The sequence below is a fragment of the Callorhinus ursinus genome, unplaced genomic scaffold (genome assembly GCF_003265705.2).
Source record: "Callorhinus ursinus isolate GAN/ISIS: 27379988/994484 unplaced genomic scaffold, GSC_fseal_2.0 scaffold6, whole genome shotgun sequence".
NCBI classification, from domain to species: domain Eukaryota; kingdom Metazoa; phylum Chordata; class Mammalia; order Carnivora; family Otariidae; genus Callorhinus; species Callorhinus ursinus.
Window position 1 is genome coordinate 78,622,921 of NW_027397068.1, and position 16,702 is coordinate 78,639,622.

General features: G+C 52.5%; 1 protein-coding gene across 1 annotated transcript in view; it reads left to right on the plus strand.

The window, feature by feature from the left end:
- The first annotated feature begins 3,896 nt into the window (after positions 1-3,896).
- LOC112819565 (putative T-complex protein 10A homolog) overlaps positions 3,897-16,702 on the plus strand; it is a 29,248-nt gene continuing 16,442 nt past the window's right edge. The window contains exons 1-7 of the mRNA XM_073893517.1: positions 3,897-4,082; positions 4,980-5,109; positions 8,336-8,551; positions 10,136-10,273; positions 13,291-13,402; positions 14,324-14,424; positions 15,324-15,413. Coding sequence (XP_073749618.1) covers positions 4,981-5,109; positions 8,336-8,551; positions 10,136-10,273; positions 13,291-13,402; positions 14,324-14,424; positions 15,324-15,413 — 786 coding nt within the window. The 5' untranslated portion in view covers positions 3,897-4,082; position 4,980. The remainder of the gene's footprint in view (positions 4,083-4,979; positions 5,110-8,335; positions 8,552-10,135; positions 10,274-13,290; positions 13,403-14,323; positions 14,425-15,323; positions 15,414-16,702) is intronic.

Consider the following 16,702-nt stretch of genomic DNA (forward strand, 5'->3'; position numbering starts at 1 on the left):
CTAACGGAGGAGTGAGGGGCGCAGGCCATGCGGCGCACGAGCCCGTGCTGCTCTTCGAATGTCCCTCCATCGGCGCAGCGTCTGACATTTTACCATCCACATTCACGTAATTACCTTCGGCAAACGTGGGAGTAAACTTAGGTGTAGGGGGTCACAATCTCCATATTGCTTTGGTAATTCACGCATGTCCTCGTGCCCTCGGGCCCTGACCAGTGGCCTCAGCTGCACTTGCCCCAGGAGGAGAATCCAGGGCAGTCTCAGGGAAGACAGCGGCCTGGTCAATCCGTGCTGAGACCCTCGGTCAAGAGACAGAGTAGCTGAGACCCCCCCCCCCGACCCCGGGCAAGACACCTCGGCAGCTGAGGAGAGTCAGCCAAGCCTGGGGCACCACTAAGAGGAGGGCTCCCAGGTGCACCTGCTTCCAAGGTCGGGTGGGTGGGTCTGAGGGCACGCAGCCTCAGGATGTGGACAAAATTCTGGGCAGAGAGGACCCATGACACGGAGTCCTGTCACCACCCCAGCCGCTGCAGATAATGGCGAAAGACCCCCAAAGACCCTTGAAGTACAGAAAAACTTCAAGGTGCTCCAACTCCATGGGTTGAGGTGAGACCCACCTGGACACTCACGGGGTGGTCCTGGGGCCCTGGTGGGGTCAGGTAGACAGAAGCGGCCTTCCCCGGGCGGAGGGCGGGGAGGTCAGCTTGGGCTCCCCTCCCAGACAGAACACCATGTCCCACCCAAGCACCCCTCAGGGAGCACTCAGCATCTCACACAGCACCTACGTGTACATCGGGGAGACACAGGGAAGAGGCTGCAGCGTGAGAAACTTAACCAGAAAGTACTGACCACCACTCCTTGTTTGACCCAGAACATGTATGTGCACTGAGGGGGTAAATAGCTTCTGACCTCCAAAGAGAGCCGCCGAAGAGGAACAAGGCAGCCCCGGGGGGACTGGCCCCCTCTCTGGGTCGGGCACGTGGCCTCCTGGCCCCAGGTCTTGGGGCTTTCCTGGCCAAAGAGGTTGGCTTCTCCAGAAGTGGGCGGGCTGACCCTGGCAGGACCGAGGAGGGGTGGTGAGGAGGCCCGGACGCCCTCGTCAGACTGTTTCGTCGAACGTTCGGTCAGCACGCCGTGCCCTGTGCTTGCTGGGGATGGTTGGCCAAGGCAGCTTTGTGTGTGATGAAGTGGAGCCTGGCTGCCCCTTCGGTGTGTCTGCACCACAGGCTCCCAGGGCAGAGCCCACAGCACAGACCTGAGCGTGGCCGATGCGCGCCGGGACGGGGGCCGAAGGGCCGTGGCTGCGTTGGGTTCTACTCGTCGATGCAGTAGCGCCTGCTCTGAAGAGAACCACCGGGCTTTGTCTGCAAGCCCCAGCTGCCAACACCCCCCGAAATAGTGGCACAAGTCACTTCTCTATCAGTTTATCCTACTTTTTGGGGTTTTTTTTACTTCAAAGTTTGCTTGGAAATACGATAAGAAATTAGACCATCCTTGCACATTTGGGGCTGGGGTTGTTGGGGTGGACAACGACGTGCGGGCCCTCTCAGTTCGTCCCATGGTGTCACAGCTTCCCCTACGGCGCCCTCAGGGGTTTGGGACAAGTCCCAGCTTGGGTTTGCCCAGGCCTAGGGTCAAGGGCAGGTTGTAGAGTCACCCGTATTTAATTTAGATTCTATAGCTTTTTTTTTAAACCACAAACCCTCATATTGCTTTTTATTATTGTGTTTTTTGGTAGAATAAACTTATAAGAGAAAGATTTTCAGCTTTAATGCCTGTGGGCCCTGCTGCTGGGCTCCCAGGGGCGCTGTCCTTTAACGTTTCCCAAGGTCAGAACGACTCGACCAAACTTCAAAGCATGGGCTCTGTTTCTGCCCCGAGCACACATTGTACATCTATTTAGTGGACAAATAACCTTTAAAAAGAAAACATTTCAAATGGAAAGATAAGAGTAAAACCTCTTTTAAGTTCCCATGAGATCAGAGCCAGGCAGCCTTGCACATACGAAAGGCATAAAATAAAGTCTGTAACCTTCTGGAATGTTCTTCATCATGACGATTTGTAACGCTTCGGGTGAAAAAAACACATCTAACCCTGTATGAACTGTTCTTGCCCTGGCGCTCTCTGTCCTCTGTGAAGATGGTGTACCGTAGGCAGTTGTCCTCACTGGGGCTCACATAAAACTTTCTTTCTTCTAGAAGTTCTAACAGGCTTATTCAATTTGCGTTGACTAAACTCAAGTGATACTAACTGAGAAACTTTAGGCATTTGAAGTAGAATATGATGTGAAGTGTCTCCACTCTCCCAGAGGAAAAGCGTGGGAGGTCAGGCAACACACACAGAAGGGTCGTTACGTTGGGCCCAGAAAAGAGAGAGCCGCATAGCTCTGTGTCTGGAATCGATGCTCCTTCTCCATGGACGTAGGCTTGTGTCTGGCAGCCCCCCAACCTCCACTGTCCCCGGCCCCCACCTGGATCCTGCACGCACACCGGGGCTTCTCGGGAAGGTGCCTCATGTGTGAAGGCACAGGGCAAGTGCATTCCGTGCCTTTAGTTGACTATTTTATTGAAGAACATGCACAGAGGATCTACTGTTGTTAACGTTGTTCGGGAATTAAATATATTCATCACTCAAGTACCGACAATTCTTACCTCAAAACCACATATCCTGAGGCTAAGATCAGAAAGAACAAATGCTGTCAGGTGTTCTGCCTTTGAATTGGGGGAAGTATTTTGGGGCTGGCAGAGCCTACAGCACCTCACCAAGTCAGGTTTAGAGCAGGCAGGCGCTTTACACCATCTTGTATTTGAATAACTTGGGACCGCCCTACAAGTTTTGCCCCATCCATTCAAGATATCAATGCTTATTGCCTATTGCACACATGTCACTGGCAGAGCTGGTCAATGGACCTACGTCATGGCAGGTTCAGATAGGCCGAAACGTAATCGGACACCTCTGAGTCTACCATAAAGGCCTCTGTGCATCTGAAGGTTGCGAAGGATGGGGAGGGAGTCCGTGTGGACAGTGCGTCGCCGAGCTCTGGGGCTCCCCCAGCGCAGTGGGCTTCCTGGCCTCCCCAGCATGTACAGAGCGGCAGGTGCATCCAGAACCACTGAGCGAGGGCGTGTCAGGCCTCCAGGAGCTCCTCTGCACATCCTGCTTCATGTGGCTGGAGTTGCTCTGCAGGGGACTCTTCTTTCGGGCCAGGGGTCCCGGGGATCCCAGGGCTATACCACGGACAGCCTGGATATCAGACAGAGCACTGGGCACTTGGCCACCCCGGCCGACAAAGGCCAGTCCAGGAGAGCAGGGGCTGATTAGCAGCCATCCAGGGAGGAGCACCAGCAGGCCCCAGCGCAGCTGGACCCCCGTCCCACAGCACGGCAGTGGCCAGGAGATCCAGGGTCTTGCACGGTGTAGAAGCGTTTGTGGGCAGACTTCCTCGATGTGTGATTACTATGTCCACAGGATCATCGATGAGAAAGGACGGTTAACATGGAACACTGAACATTGATGCTCCCACTGCCTCATTGTCTTCATTATCACAAAATCCTGCAGTTAATTTAGATGGTGCCGCATTTTACAGTTGGTAGTTCTTCAAGAATATGCATTAAGAGAAATGAGTTCTTACTATATATCGTCTACTGAAAACTTGATATTAGGCACACTTTTTCTGGCCAGTTGGGAGGGGGTTTTGCCATTTCTAATTGCCCGTGTGGGTAGGTAATTTCCACGGACGACGAGCTTACTGTGTTTGGATCACGTGTTGGCAAGTACGTAATTACAACCTAAGCTTCTGAAGTCGTCGGGCCTCCTGGCGAGCTGGGGAGCATGGAAGGGCATGCCCCTTTAAGGCAGGGAGTCCGTTAGAACCAGATGGGGTGGGGGACACAGTGAAGGACTGCAGCTGGGGGGCCGCTGCTCACTGGTGGGCTGAAGGGTGAGGAATCGAGGACCTGGCGTGACGCCCCTATGTCAGAGAAGTGGGGGAGAAGGGCCTCCTCCTTCAGGGTGATGAAGTCAAGCCGACTTCCCAGTGAGACCTCAGGACGACTCACCTGAGGACTGAATGGCCGAAATACCAGGTTATTCACTAGTCTTTCCTCTTGGGACCTCTGATTGTCTTTCGTCAAGAGATACAGGCTTTGGACCACGCCGCTGTGGTCACATTGCTCATCCTCGCGAGTCTGAAGTGCGTGAGCAGGTGCATTCCACTCATGCGCAGGGGCCGTGTTGTTATAATCAGAGGTGTCTTCCCAAGTCCACCCCCCTCCCCAGAGTTGTCAGTGTGCCAGAAAGTCTTTGATTTGCTTCTGGGTCAGACCTCAACCTTGTTTCAGTAAAGACCCTGTCCCCCTCACGTGCAGAGGAAGAGGAAATCCGCGAGTCTCCTGGCACGGGTGGAGAAGCCACTCCCCGGCCTGTGTCTCCGGGTTCAAAGCCACGAGCCGGAGCAAGAGCAGGAAAATGGGCGCTTCTGTAGATGTTCGGGGAGGTGTCAGGAGCACAGTGGGGGCAGCTTCCGGCCTCTCTGGGAGCCAGGCCTGCAGGGCAGCCTCCCCAGTGGCCCCACTCCACCCCTGGAGCTGTTGGGAAAGCGGTATTTTCAGCACAGGACATGGGTCTGTTTGGGATTTTTTTTGGGGGTGGGGGGGCGGGCTGGGGACTGCTCAGCAAGGCCGGGTGAAGGAGCTGGGTCCCCAGGTTTCCCAGTGAGACAACCCTGATCACATTGGCCACAGCGCTGGGGCCCCATTTTCTAGGAGTTAAAGAGGTTTCTCTCGGTTGCCAAGGAGAAGCCATGTGTGGCCTGGTCAGGCCCCTGTGTCTGTGGCTCCTGGCCCTGAGATGACCTTTTCCTGGGGTCAGTTTTGTCACTGTAGGGACAGAGGCCTGTGACAAAGAGCTGTCTCTCGGGCTCCCTTCACGGTGGAGGGTGGGGGGCCCAGGCCGCTCCCGATGGCCTCCTTCTTCCCCAGCAGGATGCTGACTGCCGAGGAGCCCATGGAGCCTGCAGAGACCGGCTGCCCGGAGGAGGGCGGTGGGCCTGGGGCTGACCCCGAGGACATAGCCGTGCTTTCCGGGGAGGACGGCCGGGCTGAGCAGATGCTGGTGAGCGGCCCTGCTGGGGACCGGGAGGGGCTTGTCCCTAAGTCTCACCTGCTGCGGTCCGCATCCTGTGCCTGAGACTGGCATTGAGACTCCCCCGCTTCCTCCTCTGGCCAGATGCTTTAGCATGGATACTGATGCTTGTCTGCCCTCTAGGGGGGCATACGGTTCTTCTCCTTCTGCAGCTCTGTGTCTTGGTAGATGAGAGACAGGCTGGGGAGTGTAAGGAGACTTGAGGATCTCGGCCAACTTCCCTAATCCAAGAGAAGGCGCGAGACTGGGCGAACTTGGTTGGAGGAAAATTAGAAGGTGCACGTGGCTTCAGTCGTGAGGCCAGAGTTCTGGAGTGTGCCCTCAACCTCCTCACCCAACCCTGGAGGGCAGGGTCCACTTCTCTCCACCCGGCTTCCATGAAAGCCCCCACATGTCCCCCTCCCTGGGTGCCACGTGTCCAGCAGCCACGGCCACGCAGTGCAAGACCCTACCTCCCATCACAACCCCACTGACCCTGGAAACACAGCGTCAGATGAAGGGTCCCACGGGAAAGCTGGTCCCCTGGCTTTAAAGTGCTGTGGCTTCAGCTAATTTCCGAACGGTTGACAAAATAGTCCATTTCAAAGGCACACAGGTTTTTCTTGTGTTTCTGGGAATTCAGAGGTATTCGGTGCAGGAGCACTGGCAGTAACTGGATTTTCTGAGCGCCAGACCCACCCTGAGCCTGTGAGGTGGATCCTCAGGAATCTGCAAGGGCTGTTATGATTCCACAGTGATAATAAAGACAAAGCATGTTGGCAAAGCAGCACAGAGCAGATGCGGCCCCACGTCTCGGGTTATTTGACTCCCCAGGGCAGCTGAGGAGCTCAGAGGCTCGTGGGGACACAGACACATGAATGAGTGAACAGAGCCTCAACACAGTCTCAGGCTGACCCCAGCAAGGGTGAAGGCCCTGTGTGACCCCACAACGCCGCGTGGTGGGGGACAGAGGACAGTTTCTATTCAGCTGGAAACGCTGGCCCAGGGAGTTAGGCGGCATTTCAGAGGGTCTCCTCAAATAGGATCCAGATTCAGGCTGTGGACAGTGTAAAGCTCTTTCCAAAGCACGGATCACGATTGCCCGGGAAGCGTGGGGTGGGGGTCTTGTGATGACTGCAAGCAACACTGTCTCAGCGGGAGCCGGAAACCCTTCCTAGGGGGTGCTGCTCCAGCCCTGAGCCCCGAGCCGGGGTCACCTCCGTCCCCGACGCCTCACCAGCAGTGCACATCCAGCCCCTCTGTGACCTCGGAGCCCGAGATGCCCCTGGCCCTTCTCCTGCTACTTCCTGCCCCTCGCCCAAGGTCAGCTTCGTCTGCCCTTGGGAGGCATCAGTGGGCAGCACACCAGTCCCTGCTCTTGGGGACCCTATATGGTTCTATCGACGGCAGACAGAATGTGAATGAACACCGTAAACAGTGATTCACAGACCACACCAGAGAGTGACAAACGCTTTCCCAGAAGCGGGAGGGAAACACCAGCTCTGGAGTTGACCTCTCTGTGTGAATTTAGAGTCCTCGGCCTGTGAGTCTGTGACTTGGGGCTGCTGACCGACCTGCAGGGCCTCCGTTCGCTAGGAGGAGAGCACTTCCCTCAAAGCCTGGTTTCAGAATTACGTCAGGGAACTTGGGAAGCCGGCACCAGTGTTTCTCACACGGCAGATGCTGAGTACGCAGTGTTCTCATGGGGCTGATGCAGCCGGGCCGTGAGTGTGCAAGACGCTCTTGCACCTTCCCGGGGCAAGCATCAGAGCAGCGCTCCTGGCCCCAAGCCCTGCCGCACGTGTGTCCGCCTGTTGGGGGCTGGGGGTCTGCCCCCCCCCCCCCGTGCCCGGGCCGCACCAGATGGCCGGGGAGCCCCCTCCAGACGGCCTGGTCGCGCCGCTTTGCGCTGGAGGCTCACCGCCCTCCCCCTCCTGGCCTCTGCCCTGCGTCTCCACCCCAAGGCCCGAGTGCAGACTCCCGGTGGGAAAGTGACCAACATGGGTCCCAGGTCCCTGGGACTGTGCCAGTCTTCACAAAGTGGGCATTATTAAGATAATTCCTGGGGGAGGATATGAATTTAATTAAAAATGAAAATGCAGCTTCTTTCCCACTGTTGGTAGAGTAAACAGAATAATGCAGTCACTAATTTCTTCTCATAAATTGTGGTATTTTCAATTTTAATCATAAATTTGCAATGTGTTTCTAATTATTTTTCAGAGACAATCTCTGTGAGAAGAAAATGCTTTTTTTTTTTAAAAGATTTTATCTATTTATTTGACAGAAGAAGAACACAGGCAGGGGGAGCAAGAGAGGGAGAAGCAGGCTTCCCACTGAGCAGGGAGCCTGCTGCGGGGCTCGATCCCAGGACCCTGGGATCACGACCTGAGCCGAAGGCAGACGCTTAACCGACTGAGCCGCCCAGGCGCCCCATTTTTTTTAGTTTTAGTCTCATTTTCTTTATTGTAAGGTTTTCTGCTAAATCGTTTCTCACATAGGCAGATGGACACCTTCCTTCCCAAACACAACCTGGATACTTACATACAAAGATTTCCTTTGTTTGGCCCAATAGCCAGTTTCTCTTTTATGTGAACGTCTGTTGGGTGCTCTAAGATGAAAGCCTGTGTGACGCTACAGTGGACGCAGTGAATACAGAGCGACAGCCAGCCCTGGCTCTGAGTCTCCCGTCCTCTGTTCTGGGAGCCCCACACTCGGCGCAGGTCGCAGCTCTCAAAATAACCGCCTGAGGTCATTCTGGCATCATTTTGGAGAAGAAACGGAGGCCCAGGGAGGTGAGGTGCCTCACCTGAGGTCACACGGGGGCAGTGGTGAAGCCAGGATGATATCCTCTGTCCGAATCAAACGCCGGCTCTCAACTCCCTGGCCTGCTGCCCCCTCAGGGTAAGATTAGGAACGAGATGACAGTTCTCAGCCCCTTTTTGCAAACAAAGTAATTCACAAACCATCTTTACAGCTTATATTATGCGGAGTCGCTCCTAAGGGGTGCTGCTCGATAAAAGTGGATCGGGGGTCACAGTCGTATTTATGTCCTCAGCTGTTGGGGGCCCCGACCCCCTCTCAGAAATGCCGGGTCTCCCGTGGCAACGGGCTGGAGGGTGCTGCGGGAGAGGCTCGTGAGCCGGCGGAGCGGCGCCATCTGAGAGCTTGTCTGTCCTTCTCTCCCCCACCCCGTGCCCTCTGTGCCCCCCGGAACCAGCGGCTGCAGCAGCAGGTGACCCGGCTGCACGAGGCGTTCAGGAGCCAGGAGTCCCGGTGGGCCGCGGCTCAGCGCCAGCTCCAGAGCCAGATAGACGCTCTCGCGCGACAGAACCAGGAGCTCCGGGATGGACTGAAGGCCCTGGGGCCGCTGCGGCTGGGAGCCAGGGAGGCCGACTCAGCGGCCCTGGGCACCAGAAGGAAGCCGGACGCTCTGGTATAGAAGGCTTTCTCGCTTTCCCTAGAGGTGGCGCCACAGTAACGGTGGGTGCGGGGTCAGTGGCACGGGCGGCGACGCTCGCCCTCTTGTCTGCGAACCCACTGCACTCCCATAAGTGGGGGCTCACAAGCTCAGGCGCCCCAGCACCGGCCTGCTCCCCACGGGCACCCGATACCCCGTTCGGGCAGCCGCCAGGGCTTCCCGGGGACCGGGCGCGGGCCAGGTTTGCCCGCACATCCCTGTTTGCCCAGGGCAGTGACCCCGGTGCTAACCCCATGGACGGTAATGCGGCTGGTGACCCCGAGCGCCTGGATTTGGGGGCCCCTGCTCTCTGATGCCAGGGCCCGTGCACCGAACCCCAGGGCCGCTCTGCTCACGCACCGGGGCGGCTGGGTGGGGACGAGATCCGACCACCCTGCCCCACCTCAGAGAGTCTGTATTTAGGAACCAAGCAGCAGGACGACTGGCTGCCACGTCTGCGTTGTGGGGCGGGCCGCAGGGCCGGGGGGCCGTGCTGGAGAAGCTGTGGCCGGGGCACCGCCGCCTCATCTGGCCTCTAGGTCCTGAGTGTGTGCGTCTGAGCAACTCAGATCAGCACAGCTTTGTGCACAGGGGTCAACAGGAAACCATGAAATCTCGGCAAAATCTAAGTGGGCTATTTTCTAGTGGATTCGGGAAAGTCCTAATAATTCTTATCTGCACTTATTGTGTGAACTTTTAAGTCTATAGTTCAAGGAGTTAGGATATTTCAGCTATGACACAATGGTTCACACACACACACACACACACACACACAACACTCATTCTGAGCTCACGTGCTGATGAATTTCCAATCATCCGTTGACTCTGCGCACAGCGCTGGTCACAGGGTGGTGGCGTTATTTACAAGGATAGCATCTGCTCTAAAAGGGTACACAAGATTTGAAGAACACGGGGTGGCTACACACCCTCACGTCAGGTACGCACAGGCACCTCGGCATGCGGACGCCATTGTAGGGACAGGGTATCACACAGCCAGAGACACACGAGAGCAAGACTGAGCATCAGCCGCTCTGCACACGGGACGAAAGGCGGTCCCAGTCCTCTCCCCTCTCCACGGTCCGTCCTCCCGCCCGAGGGCTGAGCGATGAACAACAAAGTCCCGCACCCCAACTGCAACGATCACGCTGTTTCCACAGTTTGCTTCAGAGCGGGCAAGCTTGAGATTTTGCATTTCAAATCTTTGATAAATTGTGAGAGACAACACTAAAAATAGGGTCACATTTTCTTCTTTCTTTAATACTTTCCCAGTTGCAGACACATAATCTAAGGAAATAAATGTGGGTGTTATTTATTTTGTTGCCTTTGGGAGCCTGGGGTATTTTGAAATAGTGACCAACCATGAGAATCAACCCACATTTGGGATGCGCTGTGAGCATCCTCAACAGGTTGCAGGGAGAAGCCAGCCTGCGATCCCTATTTGTTCCTAGCACATTGCAATTGTTGTTGACTGGTTACACTTTGAATTTATCTTATAGTTACTGTAACTTCGAAGATATGGACATTTCCTCTGAATTTTCTTTGTGATAAATTGCCTTTTAGGTGTCGCAATCTGCTTTTGGGAAAACGTTACCACTGTCAACTGATGAAGAAATATTAGTGAAACACGCAGGCCGCAGAAGTCGTAGTGCTACTGTCATAGGACAAGGACAGTCATCTAAACATCTCCCTTCTTCCCAGGTGACCCTCAGTGTTTATGACCTTTAAAAGGAAGCAGAGATCCAGCACCCAAACTCATGTATCCCACCAGCATCTCACTGAGAAATCCTGCCTCTCTCCGAATGAGCAATCCTTACTATCCGTCCTCGCACACTCAGGGATCCAGTCCTTGCACACTCAGGGACCCAGTCCTTGCACACTCAGGGATCCAGGCCTTGAAAACTCAGGGATCCAGGCCTTGAAAACTCAGGGTTCTAATCCTTGCAAACTTAGGGGTCCACACCTTGCAAACTCAGGGATCCAGGCCTTGCAAACTCAGGGATCCAGACCTTGCAAACTCAGGGATCCAGGCCTTGAAAACTCAGGGTTTTAATCCTTGCAAACTTAGGGATCCAGTCCTTGCAAACTTAGGGATCCAGTCCTTGCAAACTTAGGGATCCAGTCCTTGCAAAACAGGGTTCTAATCCTTGCAAACTCAAGGATCCAGACCTTGCAAACTCAGGGATCCAGTCCTTGCGAACTCAGGGGTCCAGTCTGGCAGGTGGTATCCTCAGCATACTCACCACAGAGAGTCTGGCAGGGAGCTGAGCTCAGGTCAGGGCTGGCACCCAGGGCTGTGTGCTTTCTTTCCATTCATGCAGCCTAAAGCAGGGATTTTTTTTTATTATTATTATTAGTTTCAGAGGTAGAATTTAGTGATTCATCAGTTGCATACAACACCCTGTGCTCATTACATCATGTGCCCTCCTTCATGCCCATCCCCCAGTTTACCCATCCCCCCACCTGCCTCCCCTCCAGCGACCCTCAGTTTGTTTCCTATGATTAAGAGCCTCTTATGGTTTATCTCCCTCTCTGATTTCTTGTTTTATTTTTCCTTCCCTTCCCCTTTGTTCGTTCATCTATTTTGTTTCTTAAATTCCACACATGAGTGAGAGCATATGATAATTCTCTTTCTCTGATTGACTTATTTCGCTTAGCATAATACCCTCTAGTTCCATCCATGTCATTGCAAATGGCAAGATTTCAATTTTCTGATGGCTGAGTAGTATTTCACTGTATATATGGGCCACCTCTTCTTTATCCATTCATCTGTTGAAGGACATCTTGGCTCTTCCCCCAGTTTGGCTATTGTGGACATTGCTGCTACATTTGTATCTTTGGGGTAAATACCCAGTAGTGCATTTGCTGGGCTGTAGGGTTGTTCTATTTTTAACTTTCTGAGGAACCTCCACACTGTTTTCCAGAGCGGCTGCACCAGCTTGCATTCCCACCAACGGTGTAGGAGGGTTCCCCTTTCTCTGCGTCCTCACCCACATCTCTCATTTCCTGACTTGTTAATTTTAGCCATTCTGACTGGTGTGAGGGGTTATCTCACTGTGGTTTTGATTTGCATTTTCCTGCTGATGAGTGATGTTGAACATTTTTTCATGTGTCTGCTGGCCATCTGGATGTCTTCTTTGGAGAAATGTCTGTTCATGTCTTCTGCCCATTTCTTGACTGGATTTTTTGTTTTTTTGGGTGTTGAGTTTGATGAGGCAGGGATTTTAAGTAGCACATCTTTTCATGTCCTTTGGCTCTTGTGTCCCATGGCTTTAAAGCCGTGGTGTTTGCTCGGGTCACTGCTGTGGCTTGTCTTGCTGTTTCCACATGGCTTTGTTTTGGGGCCACAGTGTAGGATGTTGTTTGATCTCTATGGCATTTCCTTGTTCAGGTGAGCTCCTCTTTAGCATATATTGGCAGCCAGCATGCTGGTCACCACCCCAGCTTTGCATCTTCCTCATACTTGGGAAGCCCCTCTCTGTCCTCAACCGGCATTGGGTAACAGGGTTAACGTGGACCGAGAAGACCCCCAACTCATCAAGACGACCTAATGTCCTGACATCCTTTCCCGACGCGACTGCTGAACGGACAGTATTTCACTCCTAGAAGGAGGGTCTGGAATCTGCTCTAACCCAAGTATTTATTGCAAGTGGGAAAAGCTACTTTTTGGATCATGCGAGCAGAGATTCTGAAGTCCCAGGATGAACCGCATGACCCCCTGTCCTCTGAGATGCAACCTTGTCCTCTGTTCCCACATTGACCTGAATTAGTGACATGTACGCAGTATAATCGCTTCGTAAGTGAATGCATGAGTGAATGCGACCCTGGCTATGCCATATCTCAAAACCATCAATTTTTGAATCCTGCAAAGGGTAGAAAAATTCTTCTTATACATTTTCAAATTCGGTTTTGGGCTATTTATTTTGTTGTGATGGACAACCTTTTCTACGGGATCAATCATAACTTTCCTGAAATCCCACAAGAGCATGGGCTTCCAAGTGAGAAATGGGACACCCCCAATGGGACATCCTTCTGCTTTGTAGGATGTCAGAACACAGCTGTACTGACCCAGCTTCTGTCATAGCCAGCACGATGTGTTTACTGATACTTTTGGGTAAAGTGGCTGTTGTTAATGTGAAAGCACCCCACATTTGTTTCCAGCCAGTGAGGATGAAGATAGAAAGAACCGAGTCAGGGGAAACAAGATCATGTGAAGATGGAGATGAAACTCTTTCTGGAAGTCTTCAGGACAGAGGTGCAATGCCTCCCTTCAAGGGCATGCCCTCTGAGGAGAGCCCAGCTGCGTTTGTGGGTGGACAGGTGACACTGAGACAACCGTGCTAATTCATACTGGCGCTATCTGTACCCTTTGCATTTCAGGAACATTCCACTTAGATCTGACAAGAACACTCAATCTGTGACTCAAAATAGTTTCGTTTATTTACAGTAACTGTATGGCCATAGATTAAAGGGGTTTCTTTCGATTAGTCTTAATGCTAGAGAAGCAAACTAATTGAGCTGATGGCCGTTTGCTCTGCCATGTTCTGTGTATTTCTGCATTTGAGAAAAGTGACTTACCTGGTGGTGCCGAACGCAGTGCTTTTGCTCTAGTCCTGGGATGTTGCTGGGAAACGTTGACAGTTGATAATGGCTTTGTGCAGCATGCAGCTTTTGATCTGAAGTCACAGGCTGAGGTTTTGTGACTGTCGTTGCTCCAGGCCACACGCCGGTCCTCCGGAAGACTGCAAGAACCGAGTAGCCTAAACCCGCCAGAGCCCGCCGCGGGTGTTGTCAGGCTCAAGGAGGACCGCCCAGCAGCTGAGGAAAATGGTGAGCACCTCACGGGGAGTTTCCTTCCTATTTGCTGCTTGCTTGAAGGTGTGAGCTTCTATTACCTGTGCCCACCCAGAATCTTACCATGGCAAGTGCACTCAGCGTCCTCCTTTTTGAGTGTCTTTTCTGATTCCCTTGCTGGGTCCTCGTCTGTGTGTCTTTGCCAACACTCCCCAAACCCCAGTGAACGCCCACCCCGAGCTGGTTCCCAGAGGGTTGGCATCAGCCTTTGCCTTTTCTCTTGGGCAGGCTCGCCTGCCTGCACCTTCTTGATGCTGCTTTCTGGGACTCCTGGAGGCAGATGGCAGCCCCCCTACCAAGACTCTGCCGCCCAGCAAACCCATTATCATGCAGATAAGGTCTCCAGTTCCTCTCTGGGCCAGAAGCAGCTGAAAGGCAGAGACAGCATCTTCCCATCTTCATCTCCTGAACTTAACACTTGAAATAGAGTGACATCCAGTAAATATTTATTGAATATATTCATCGGATAGTTCATGTTTCTTACAAGATCAAATGTCACTTGTTGCTGACCGACCCTATATTTGGGTGACTGACCCTCTATTTGTAAAGTAATCTCATGAAAAAAGAGAAAGTGTTCACTGTTGGTTTAAATCGGACTTAGAAATTGCGTTAGGAGAGGCGCCTGGGTGGCTCAGTTGTTAAGCATCTGCCTTTGGCTCAGATCATGATCCCGGGGTCCTGGGATCAAGCCCCACATCGGGCTCCCTGCTCGGCGGGAAGCCTGCTTCTCCCTCTCCCACTCCCCCCGCTTGTGTTCCCTCTCTCTCTGTGTCTCTATCTATCAAAAAAATAAACAAAATCTTTAGAAAAATAAAAAAAAGAAATTGCATTAGGATAATAGAATTTTTAAGATGTGTGTACGCTGTCCTTTAAAACTCAATTTCTTTGCTTTTTCAGGCATGCGTTCACAGCCTTGCATGGGTCCTGAGGGCAGGCTTCTCAACCCAGAGCAGACTGATGGGTCTGCCCACTCCCTGCTGGGCACTGCCAAGCCACAGGTGGGTGGGGTTGAGGCCTGCAGCAGCCTCCTAGGACTGAGACTCTCGTGCCCGCCCATCTCCTTGGGAAGAACAGAGCACTAACCTGCTTCCAAATGCCCCTACTTTCTGGGGATGGTCAGCCTTCCCAATAAGAAGCAACATTTTCCCCCTAGATTCTGAAGTTGCATTTAGTACTTAGTCAAAACAAGATTGATATTTTTATATTACTGAAGAGTTCCCAAATCAAACTTTTATATCATTTTTATTTATAATGTTTCATTAAAATTAATAGAACCAAAGGCACATATAGCAAAAATACTTTTAAGCCCTAGCTAGTGGTCCACTTATTATGTGTTATATTTAATAACAAATATCAAAGAAATGAAATAATTTTCTCCATGGGAGAAAATCTGGGATGTAAACTTATTTATGATGTAAAAGTAGGCAACCAGTGGGAAAATGTGAAAATACAGGTCCTATGTATCTCGCGTTCTCCCAAGAGAAGCCCGGATCTGTTTTGCCCTTTCCAACATTATGCGTGGGGTGCTGAGTGGTAACATTTTCCTCTGGGCTTTGTTTTATTTGGAATTGGGCTGTCGTGGCTACTGAACGCACCCCCTACCTCAGTGTCTCAGAACGTGAGTGTGCAAGCTCTCGGGGTGCTTTCCCTACCAGCGCACGACTTCGTGAGGCGCACTGTTGTCCCCACGAGCATCCTGGCCTAGGTCTGACTAACGAGGAGGCGGGGGACATAAACCGTCACAGGGACATGCAGTGCGGCCCGACGTGCGCCCATTGCCGCCCTGCGCGGACCCATTGGGCAGGGCTGTGGGATGTTGGGGTGACCAGCTTCCTCCAGCCCAGGGCCGCAGATTGCATGGAGACCTCGTGGGACCAGGGTTGTTCTCTTCCTGCAGAATCCTCCTGTAGATCCAGGACCTTCCCACATGGACCCCGAGATAAAGCAGGGGGACAAAGAAGAAGAAACGCGGTCCCCGGCCGGTGAGGTAGGCAGATGCCCCTGTTTCCTAGGCTGGGCTCCTGTGTGATTTGCACCTGTGCTCTGTGCAGGTGCCCGCGGGCTCGGACCCAGGGGCCAGGCAAGCAGCCCTGGGAGGGGACAAATGTAGCGTCCTTGGCTGCCAGTTATTTCTAGTAGATAAAGCCACACACGTCCCAACAGGAAAAACATGTTTTAAACCCGATTTGCCTCTTACTGCCTTAGGTCTGTCCCGGCCTCCACATTTTAGCTTTCGAGGAGCCCTCGGGTCCTGAAGGGTGCACCCCGGGTGGTGGCTCTCTCAGGAAGCCGCGCAGAAGGTGCGTGTTGCAGGCAGAGCACCTGGTGTCTCCTATGCACTCGGGGACACAGCGGCAGCATCACTCGCAAGACAGAGCCTGGCTTCATAGCCATCTTTTTAAAGATTTATTGATTTATTGATTTGAGGGGCGAGGGGCAGAGGGAGAATCTTGAGCAGGCTCCATGCTCCGTGTGGAGCCCAACGTGGGGCTCAATCTCACGACCCTGAGATCACGACCTGAGCCGAAATCAAGAGTTGGGCACTAACCGACTGAGCCACCCAGGTGCCCCTTAATGTGGACCATTTAAAACATCACTTGTGCTTTTTCATTTCTGAGAAGTAATTGTGTCTTCAAACCTCATCAGAGTTTTTATTGTGGGTTAAGCAGTTAATCTTCTAGGACTGAATTGAACACAACCTCGCTTCACTTATCTGGTTGGTTTGGGACTGGGGCAAACGGGGTCTTGGTTCAAACCCCAAACTGATGGTTGTTGCATCATGAGCGGGTGGTATACACCGTTGACTTTTGCTTGATGGATCGCCAAAGTGGCTTTGAGAAGCCCGGCTTTAGCTACTAGTTCCTTCATCTTTTCTCAGTTGAATTAACTCCTGCATTCCTGAGCGAGGGTCAAGAGTAACAAGGTCACATGGTAATTAATAACAGCACATTTTACCATTTGGATTTTTCAGGTGTACAGATATTAACTCCCCAGAGCTTGAGCTTCCTTCTGTCAGTTTTTTTCCTTTCTGCTAATATTTACATGAATAATATTTTCAAAACTCCTAAGTTCAGCATTATGCCTCTGAACGTACACACTGTTTTGCCGACAGTTAATGGAAATCAGTGAATCTTCAGGTCAGGGTGAGTGGTAATGGGAATCAAAACAAAAGGATGTAAAGGAAAGAAAAGTGTACAAATAGTAATTTTTATATAGTAATGACTGCAGTTTATATAGTCCAGGATTCCCAAACTCACCAAATTCAATGACATTGGA